The 10,355-nt window shown below is 43.0% G+C and overlaps 1 protein-coding gene across 2 annotated transcripts; it reads right to left on the bottom strand.

Annotated features, from left to right (window-relative positions):
• Positions 1–734: 734 nt before the first annotated feature.
• Positions 735–9,347, bottom strand: TAGAP (T cell activation RhoGTPase activating protein). Of its 2 annotated transcripts, XM_069488325.1 has the most exons (9): positions 8,579–8,617; positions 8,437–8,490; positions 8,058–8,124; positions 6,573–6,739; positions 5,728–5,889; positions 5,120–5,229; positions 3,507–3,702; positions 2,794–2,908; positions 735–2,078 (listed from the first exon to the last, which is right to left on the bottom strand). In XM_069488325.1, exons 1-9 carry the CDS (start codon positions 8,603–8,605, stop codon positions 802–804), a joined length of 2,175 nt encoding a protein of 724 aa, XP_069344426.1. In that variant the 5' UTR covers positions 8,606–8,617; the 3' UTR covers positions 735–801. The 2 variants fall into 2 exon arrangements, with proteins under 2 accessions (XP_069344426.1, XP_069344427.1); XM_069488326.1 differs by lacking the exons at positions 735–2,078; positions 2,794–2,908 and adding an exon at positions 9,237–9,347 and having other exon boundaries at positions 3,308–3,702; positions 8,579–8,663.
• Between the last annotated feature and the right edge of the window lie 1,008 nt (positions 9,348–10,355).

The raw sequence follows: 10,355 nt of genomic DNA on the forward strand, positions 1-10,355 counted from the left end.
TTACTTTCAAATAAGGAAGGCAATTTATTGTAGTGAAATTACATTGAAGTTTTACATAAGACCCCCAATGTATATAAAATCATTTACCTCCACACTATTGGATAAGACACCACTGAACTACAAAGAAACTCAAAGTGCTATAAATGAGTTTATACTGATGTAATGCATTTTCACTAATCTACCCAATTTAATCAGATGATTGAAAGGTCATGCTTAAGTATTTTTCATAATTTTCACTATGGCCTCTTCTTTTACTGGAGTTTGTAATGCCTTGGATAACTCCAAACACTGAACCCTATTCCTGGCAGTCTGTTTCTTTCTTTTACCATGGTGATTAGTTATCACAAGGCTGCTCAGTGGAGTAAACGTACACCAGCGATTTAAACATTTCTCCCTAAATGGAGTTTGTGGAAAATGCAAAAATTGACATGACATATGAGGCAACATTTAAAAAGCAAAGTACCCCAGGAGGCAGAGCACAGCAGTGGACTTTACTTCAAAAAAAAAAAAAAAAAGTATGCAGGGATTTATGCAGACATTCTTTGCACCTAACACCAGGTCTATAATACATTTTATACATTTGTTACATATTGCACAAATATTGCACAAATCCACGTACACACAGACACTGCCTGATGCGCCATCGCCATGGTTTGGCTGTCCTCACCGAGGAGGGCTCTACAGCACTTTCTAAAGGAGCTTATTCATGACCTTTCAAAAAGGAATCTAAAAGCAGTTCTTTATACAGCCGTATCTTTACAGAGACACCACAAGCTATAGCACGGAGCATGTCCTCCCTCCCTAAATATAGGATTCTTTCGCGTATTGCAGTTGGTCAGCCTCAAAGATGGGCTGGCTACAGCGTCGCGTTAGATAGTCCCTCTTATTCTTCTGCATAGTCTCTGACACCGTCCTCAGCCGGTGCAGCTCAGGTCTCCCTGGGACAGCCACGTGCCTCAGAGTTTCCACAGAAGCACTGACAGTCCTGCTCTGTGCCCAGTGCTGGGTCAGGGGAGACAGTCTGTGCCCAGCAAGGGGCTCTCCGCTGCATCGGTCTTTGGAGTCCTCTCCGTGGGGAGACGGGAGAAGAGGTGGCAGGAAGGGGTCCTGGCTGAACAGTCTTGCCCTCATGCTGCCCACGGTCTGGCTGCCATAGGCGGTGGGCTCCCACACCTGGCACCGGATGGCCTCTTCATAAGAGGGCGGGCTCCCAGGGCCCCCCAGCTCGGCCAGCTGGAACACGTCGTCCACCCAGAGCGTGCAGGACCTCGAGCTGCAGCCCAGAACAGTGGGGCTGTGGGTTTCAGACCCATCATCCTGGACGACACGGCCAGCCAGCTGGCTTTCTTTCCTAGAGCCCTTTGTGACTTGGTCTCTGGTGAAGACCTGGGATTTCCCAGAGCTGGGGGTTTTGGTCAGCACTTTTTTGTGAGAGGCAAAGGAGAATGACATGGAGTGTTTTTTAATTTCTCTGTTGGGTTTGCTTTTTTCAGTCTTTGTGGAGAAAGACTGATGCCTGGTGAAGAAATTTCTTTTGGGGCTGGAAGGAGAAGCCACGGGCGAGCTGTCAGAGCACCTGTCCAGGGAACCACTGGAGAAGGCTTTGGGGACCAGCCCCCGTGGTAACGCCAAGCCCTGGGTCAAGTTCTTGATCTTCAGGTCCACCGGCCTCTTGGTTTTGCCGTGCCCTGCAGGGAAGACCTCCTCTGGAAATGGGTCTTCGGCGTCCTCACTCTCCAGGAGAGAGCCTGCGTGGGGCGTGGGGAGGGCATCCTCACTTTTTGTTAGGCTTTGGTTTGTTGTCTGGTGCCGGTGGCACTCTTGTGAGGACGGCATGCTGGGCTCCGAGTGCCTCCTGTCCGGCTGGCCGAGGCGGCCTTTCAGCCTAGCCACCGTGCTTGCGATGGGCTCCGGCCTTGACTCACGGGCGTCCCACGGCCCCCTGTCGTCCAGGCCGGCGGCCAGGGCAGTGGGCCCCTGAGGCTGCCCGCCGGGAGAGTTGATGGCGCTGCTGCTGTTGGATTCCACATCGGGGTCGTTGCTGTCATAGGCTGAGTCATTCTGCAGGGTTGACGTGTCTGAGGGAAGTTAAGGAACAGTTGCACTTTTTGTTCAGGTTCTTATAGAAATAAACTTTACTACAGTTCACCCTACTCATTCCAATTATGGCACTAGGTAATCTGGTGGAACTACTTCGGGGCTTGATATGAAAGAAATTTACCACATTAAAAATTTTTTTTCCAAATTTATTTTGTGATGAGAAGAAAGATGAGAAAAGGGAATGTGTGAAGGAGGGAGGACGGAGAGAAAGAGGGAGGGAGGGAGGGAGGAGGGAGAGAGGAAAGAGAAGATAGTATTTCACTGAAAATGTATTAACCTTAAATTTTAAAATTGATCCTTTGGATGGCTCTTTTATTGGGCCCATTTACATTTTAACGGACTCATATTCCATTATGCAGAAACAAAACTTTCTTACCCCAAAGCCATAGCTAAAGGTTACTTAGTAAAACTGTGATTTTTGAATTTATTTAGTGTTATGTGTGATTAGAATAGAAAGGGAGAAAGTTCCAGACTGAAGCTGAAAGAGTACCTGCAGTTTGAGGAGGTATTGCAAGAAAACTCAACAGCAAGGTTTTCACGTCTAGCGACTCCTTACAGACTTGAGTATAGTCTGACTTGGTGATTTGTAAAGGTAACTGCCGCTTCAAAAGTGCCTTTTGTATTACAGGCATGGATGGGCCGACTGGCACGAGCCTTTCCCACAATCACAATCAACTGAAGCATGTTCTGTACCTGAGCTGTCAGTGTGTTCTAGGGAGTCATCAGAGGTGATACTGGAATGCACTGGAATGTTCTCCCCAAATATTTCAAAGCAGTTATCGATGAGGAATTCTACCAATGTCTTAACCTGTGGGGAAAAATAAGCAGGTTTTTAGCTTCAGGACTTTTTTTTTTTTTTTTTTTTTTTAGGGAACAGGGAAAGAATGGGGACAAAGTGGGGGGCACCTATTAGGGAGGTGCCAAAGTGACAATTAGAGATTTTTTTGTGTGTTTGAAAAGAGCATACAGAAATTTGATAACAATCAGGTACAGTAAAGTTAGATATTATTTGGTGTTTTTAAGACATGCATTTTTTGTTTAAGAACTTAAAAAACTTTTACTTAAATTTTTTACTTAAGTAAGTAGTTTCCCAAATTGACAGTTGGACTGATAGAGTGCGATACACAAAAGGAAAAAAAAGGGGGTGGATTTTCTATACTGGGAGATGGTGATGGTAAAACTATAGCACTTATCTTCTGTTTCATAGGATGACAGATGGACATAGATTTGTTCAGTTTCAACAAATGCATAAGAGAGTGGAACTATGACAAAAGCATTCTACATTTTATATTTTTATTGTGATTTTGAGTCTGTGGGAGAAATTCAGAAAGTTTTCTCTGCGTGGCTTTTGCAAACAGATGGTGAGATCGTAAGTTGGGAATTTCTCATAAGTAAGCAGAACAAACCTTATTGTTCAAGTCTTTCTGGGCTTCAAATGACAAGTTTTGGTCATTCTCCAGGGTGAGCATGTTGGGTCCGATGCAGATTGCCAGGTTGCTGGAGTCCATCTTGCTGACCTCGGAGTTCTTGCTGATCAGGTACAGAACGTACACCAGGTGCTTCAGCAGCAGCAGATTGGGCCGCGGGAGCTTATTTGCAACCCTGGAAAAAAGTTGAGGGACATTAGTTTTAAAAAAGGCTAAATGTTCTTCTCTCTGGTTTTGGTGTGGCAAGTTGAAAGTTTCTGCCTAAACCAGACTTCCTTTAAAATGAGGAAGGTGCATTTTCACAAGTAATATTGTGAAATGTCCATTCAGACACTTCCAGTGGCAACTGACACAGAATGAGACTGGTTAACCACAAGGTCTCGGGGACTTAAGAAACCAGCCTTTACAATTGGGATATCAGTAACAAAGCCCTTAATTATTTATACAGATCTTAAATTATGAAGCCAAGCCTACATTAAACACCATAGTTTGCCTTTGCATTTTGAAAATCACTTTGTTGAGTAATCATTTGGTCATGTGGCATTTCTTTCTGTTTCTAACACTGTTAGACTGGTTTTCTTGCCTTTTTTTTGAACCGAAACCACCAAATGAAAATGACACATTTTTATGCTATTCTGAGAAATTTTTATGGAGAATAAATCAGTTTATAAGGGCATGTTCACAATAAGGCAATGCTTGAACAGCAACATTGTTACAAACAATAATAGACTTTTTAAAGTCTCACTTTTTCAAAAAATGAAATGATGACTCCAATACATAGATCATTTTCATTTCTCAGAACAAGGTATTGTTATAGGAGAGTTTTATGTCCAAGTAGAATCTTACTGTGATAATCTTAGGATTTTCATTTTGGGACAGTCTAACGTCTTCAGTTCTATAAATATCTCATTGAAAATACTTAGCCATGTGTGACCATTGTAATATATAGATAGACTGTTATAGGATGTGGCAGAAGTGCTAGCATTTTAAGCTAAGTGTCTAGAATTCTCTAGTTGCTAATGGGTCACACTTTCCATTATATATGTAGTTATTTTTACTCTCACTGGAATTTGTTTTTATATGGTTTTCATTTTGGTTAATTATAAGAATATGAAATATGCTATGGAATTTTATGAACAAAACAATACCTTCCAGATTGCCCTACTACAGTAAGGAATGTTCCGTGGGAGAATTGTCGCCTTGCACGACACCCATCAATGTAGGTTAAAGATGACCCCAAGTTCCTCCGCTTTGCTGGTTGGCCTGTGTTATAGCTTTCAGATAGAACTTTATCTCATATTTGTTTGAACTTCTCATATTTTTAGACGCCCTAACCTCTTGGGATTTTTGAGTATTGAAGTCTACTTTCAGCTTTTTGAAGAAATAGTTCATTTGGCTAACGCCGTTTCTTTCACACGTCCAGGGCAAGCCCTGGTTTTCGTGCTGGCTGGGGATGAGCAATTCCGCTCAGATTCCCTAAATGTTACAGTTTTCATGAAACGGGAATCACGAAGCACTTCAGCAGTTATGCAAAGAATCAAAAGGCAGAGGCCACGCGGGCCTTGCCTCCTGGCGTCACTTTGAGGACTTACTGTTTCAGGGCCTCGATTCTCTCCTCCTCGTCCTGCGTCTCCAGGGCGCCCATCCACTCCTCAAAGAGGTCACTTGAAAGGAGCTTCCGGGGGACGCTCCTGAGGAAGTCCTGCGGATGAGAGGCAGACGGTCGGTCTGTCGTGCTCTAAGTGTGCTGTGTCCCCACTTCCACCTGACCTCTGTTCCTCCTCGGGATCTACGCTTACCCCCTCACTGCCTGCACCCCTGCATCTGACGGATCCAGGGAAACCTCTCTCCAGCGCTCGTTGACTCCCAGCAACTTCCTGACAACAGGCAGAGTAAGAGGCACCATCCCCACTGGGCGCCTTCTGAAGGGCCACTGGATTTAGGGGTGTGGACTCTGCCACGGGACAATCAAATTACCCTTTCTCCTCAACATTTTGCGGGAACTTAATGCATCACTTTTTGGTAGAATCTGGGGTCACAGAAACAGAGGTTCTTACATATATAAATAAAGGGATTAACTAAAAAAAATTAAACTGCAAGATCAGTGTAGTTTGCCTTGTAGGGAGAAGAACCCATGTCTTGTTTCCTGAGAATGAGTGTCGGAGCCAGGCAGGTTGTGTGGCACCGGCGTGGCGCTCACCTTAAAGACCACAGCCAGCAGGTGCACAGGGAGCCGCTCCAGGTCCACGGCGCCTCCGCAGTTGAGCTCCTCCTTCAGCTCCTTGCGGGCCTTCTCGTTGGCCGCTTTCCTGAATATCCCTTCAGTGGAGGGGCCTTTGAGGCACAGGATAGTGAGAATATCCTACAGCAAACAGGTGTAGGAACAAGCAACTGTTACCCTTTTTTTGAAGACACACACTTTGCTGCTACTAATACACAAAAATCTATGTTTAGGTTGCAGAAAGAGAATTAAAATAACGTACATGAATAATCTCTAACTTTACTTGCTATAAAATATACTGATCCTATAAGTTAGTTCTCTTCTCTGCTGCACTAAAATGGTCTCAAGAAGAGTACTGATGTCATATTTTGCTTTCAGTCCAATTGCTGTCAACTGTCTCTCCCGACCCTGCTGTTTCTCTCGAGGAGGAATATTGTGGAAGCTCTAATTTTACACATTCGGGAATGATTCGGGCCTCCCTCCTTCCTCATACTTGCATAAAAACCTTGGATTTCTGATCATATGCTCTATACTGCGTCTCTGCCTGTTGACTTTTCAGAAGCTACAAATCGTCAGCATTCCTAATCCCTCAAAGTCGGAGGAACCGAGGACCTTCACTTTGAGCTCACTGGCAAACTCAAGCAGGTTCTGGAAGGTCAGTGGATACTCCGACTGCACTCGTGTGCAGGAACATCATCTCCCAGAGCGGAAGACATGAAAGATCAGCCCCTGAAAGTCTGGTAGGAGAATGACATGCAGGTTTCCCAAGGATTTTCACATCCAACGGGAAACTGACGTAGGTTCACGAGGAGATGTGCACCTACCTGAATGGGCCTGGGGAGTGTGTCGTTTTCACCGCAGATAATTGACAAGGGCTGATCAAATAGTGATGCTTTCAATTCTGGCTCCAAAGCCCCAGAGAAATCTGACGAAGGGGAGAGCCTTCTCATGAGAAAGGGCCAGGACAGCACCTTCTTCCTCTTCTTAACTTCTACAGCCAAGAAAACAAAGCAAAGAGGAAAATCAGATTACAATATTCATAAGCAAAGATCCAGGTGAGAAAATGGGTATTGTTGGCCACATTATGTCATCCATGGTATGCTATGTGGGGGACATAATTTTGAAAACCCAAGAAAGCAAAAAGGCGTGAATCTTAATCTAGAGAAACCAACTGAAAAAACAACCGCACTGTTACCAGGGCAACCACCCCTAAACATCAACACCAAGGTTCCTCAAAGTCTCCACCTTTCCTGTTTTCACCCTTTATCCGCTTTTTGCTGCAAAAAATTAGCAAAACCTAACTGTGCAGGTCGTAAACAACCATCTTAACCTATTGGCCTTAATAACCATAGAGGACATTTCTGATATGAAATAGATCATTTTAATTTCCTCCTTCGACTAGTGAAGAAAACGAAACATAAGGAGAGGAAGTGACTTGCTCAAGATCCTTTTGAGGGCGCTTAGCAGGGCTGGCCATTAACCCTCTGCAGCCACTAGAGGGAGCGACATCACCGGGTCCGTCTGCAGTCACCTGGGTTTCCCAAGTTGCTGCTTTAGGACAGGGCAAACACATTGCTTCATGAGGCCCTGAACCTAGACCTGGAGATTGGGAATTATCAGTAGAATGCCACCAAGATACTCTATTCTTCCTAAATCCAGAAGATGTGTGTGCAATGAGTATTGCCTCTTAAAATTTCCTTCTTTCTTTTCTTTTCCTTTCTTCCTTTCTTGCCTTCTGTTTTTTTCCTAATTATAAAGGCTATGTTTTCTAAATATGTTGGAGTATGTTGTTATACATTTTACACTGGCAAGTGGAAGAACAATGAGAGAGAAGTGGCTTGTCCTTACAGTTCAGGAGAACTGGGTCAGGGTTATGTTATAATGAAGTGCACTATGAAAAAAATTAAGAACGAGTGGTGAGTTTTTCAGGATTTGAGATCAGCAACAATTGCTGATGGGCTTTTGGATGCGCTCTCCGTTAGAGAAGGAAGAAAACAGAAAAGGCACTGTGTGTCTTTCAAACGTGTACATGCTTTAATTGTCAAAATATAAATGGCCAGGAGATTTAACCCCACTAAAAACCCTCGGCAGAGCTGCGGGATTGGCTGCGGGGAGGGTCTTTCCCCTCTGAGCACTTGCTGCTCTAGTGAGTTGGAGCGTGCCTGCCATTTAGGGGTTAATGTTCTGCGGTCTTTAACAGAACACTTGTACAAAAAAATTCCTAGTAGAGTAAAAGCTCTGTGGTTTTGCAAACCAAGAACACTGCTTGTTAGCACTTACATAAAAGATCAGTGTGTTTTCAAACTCACCAATGAACTGGCAAATGCTATCTTCACTCTCACATGATGCCAACAGGGGATGTTCCTTGATGTCACCCTAAAAATATATTTATTTTATTTTAAAATAATGACGGAAGAAAACTACCCAGTCTTTCCCCACAAAATACACCTATAATGATTCATGCATATTAAAAATTAAGTCGATAGCATGCACTGATTTTTTCCTAGCTTCTAGAATCAATGTTATAGTTATAATTGTCATATAGATCCAAATTAATGTGTTCAATTTACTATATTTATGATAATTTTCTACTCTGATAATTAAACAATCCAAATATCATCACATTAAAACAGAAATTTTTCAATATTCTCACAGTGCAGATAAAACATTTTAAAATTGTTTTCTTACCTCTGATTGACATTCGATTAGTGTCTCCATATCACCGGAATTTAGTGTTTTTGACTAAAAGAGAAAAAATAAAAGGAAGTAAATATCTTTTGGCTCTTGCCTCTAGGAAATATGAATTAATAAATAGAAGAGAGGCACGTACAGCATTGTGGTTGCTTATTAACTTCATCAGCGTCGGGGCTGGCTGTCCAGGGATGACTCCCACTCCCGCGCGGCTCTGGCTCCGTCTACAACAAACCATGTGGGAAAGAGTGAAGGGCTACACACATCGTAAGTTGGCCACTTTCAGTCCCACGTTGCCAAAACACAGAGCTTGAAACTATTAGATAGAAAAGTTTTCATTTAAAGTCCGTTCTACGTTACCAGATGTCTTATGCAATTAAGAACAGCGTCTGAATACATTTACTTCTAAATTATTAAAGCCGGATATCGTTACCGTTCCAAAATTTGTTGCTAATTTATTACATTCCCCTCAAGAATCTGAATATCAATTATAATAACAACTAACACTTTTTTGGCATGCTCACTATGTGACAGTTATTAAGTGCTTTGCATGGATTTTTTTCATCTAACCCAAAAAGGAAAAAACATATTCCCAGGATGCTACTTATAGTAAACATAAAACAAAGATGACATTTATTGAATTCCTACACCAGAAGAGCGCAGGCTTCACCCTGAAGCAAAGCTTTCTGTGTTCTTCCATGGTGTAGCTGTTTTCTGTTGCCTCTGACTTTAATGACCCATGATTTGCCAGGCAGTTTATAATTTCTAGTTATGTTAATTTAATTTATAGTACTTACCCTCGGAGAGTCTCTAGCCAGAGTTCTTTTACCTCCGGGGAACTGTGGAAAATGGGAGAAACAGCATGACACTCTGCTCCTACTCGTCCACTGGGAGATAGAGGAGACTGAACTGCTCTAATTTCACGTGCTGAGCATTATAAGCTGGAGAGGTGGGCAGGTGGAAATTCAGAATGTTACCGAGACCGGAAAGAACATCATGGGCTGTCACACAGCCAGCCAGCCAGACGCTGGAGAGCTCTCGCTTCCTCCTTCCTTTTAGGGCAGCTATGGGTCTTTTTTTATTTTTTCTCTCCTACTTCAAAGTAAAAAAAAAAAATCTATAAACTACTAGGAGTGGAAAAGATGACATGCAGCCCATAGGTGAAGGCCCTGATTAATGTCATAGGTGGGATGTGTGAGTGAGGAGTTGTGTTATTATCTGCGTAAACATTGTTTTATTTTCTAAGTTGGTAATCTCAGGTGCTTTTTTTTTGTTTTTGCTATCCTATTTGGGTGCTTTTCCCCTCCCACTCACCATCTGCTCTTGTCCACCAGTACCAGACATTGATCAGCACCGCTGCATGCGGGCCACTGTTGTGGAACCAAAAAGAACCCAGACATGGTCCCTCCCTTGAGACATAACCACCATCAGAAGCCGGTTAGTTTCCTTTGGAAGTAGGAAGAAAGCTCACGGGAGCCAGCCGTCAACATATCAACCCCCTTCTCCTTTCTGAAACATCAACAGGCAGAGCTGGACTATATTAATATATTTAAAATTTTTTATTTTATATTTTATATATTAGGATTCTGGAGTCATCTTCCTTTGAATATAGAATTCCATTGCAAAAAAAGAAAAAAAGAAAACCCACACAGGCTTTAAACCATCGGTACAGTATGTATTGTGTGGTATAGTGCAAACATAACGATTAGAAAAAGTGTGATGGGTTTTTTTTTTTTTTTTTTTTTGAGACAGAGTCTTGCTCTGTTGCCCAGCTAGAGACAGCAACCTCAAACTCCTGGGCTCAAGGGATCCTCCTGCCCCAGCCTCTCTAGTAGCTGGGACTACAAGTGTGTGCCACCACACCCGGCTAATTTTTCTTTTTTAAGTAGAGACGGAGTCTCACTCTTGCTCAGGCT

This window comes from Eulemur rufifrons, chromosome 15 (assembly GCF_041146395.1).
Source record: "Eulemur rufifrons isolate Redbay chromosome 15, OSU_ERuf_1, whole genome shotgun sequence".
In the NCBI taxonomy this organism is placed as follows: domain Eukaryota; kingdom Metazoa; phylum Chordata; class Mammalia; order Primates; family Lemuridae; genus Eulemur; species Eulemur rufifrons.

Bases quoted from the DNA above. Each gene is read 5' to 3' on its own strand.
- TAGAP (XM_069488325.1), bottom strand. From the start codon at position 8,605: ATGAAGTTAATAAGCAACCACAATGCT. The intron at 8,125-8,436 runs GTAAGAAAACAA...ATATATTTTTAG, and splicing joins TAATCGAATGTCAATCAGAG to GGTGACATCAAGGAACATCC. The intron at 3,703-5,119 runs GTAAGTCCTCAA...ACTTTTTTCCAG, and splicing joins AGAATCGAGGCCCTGAAACA to GGTTGCAAATAAGCTCCCGC.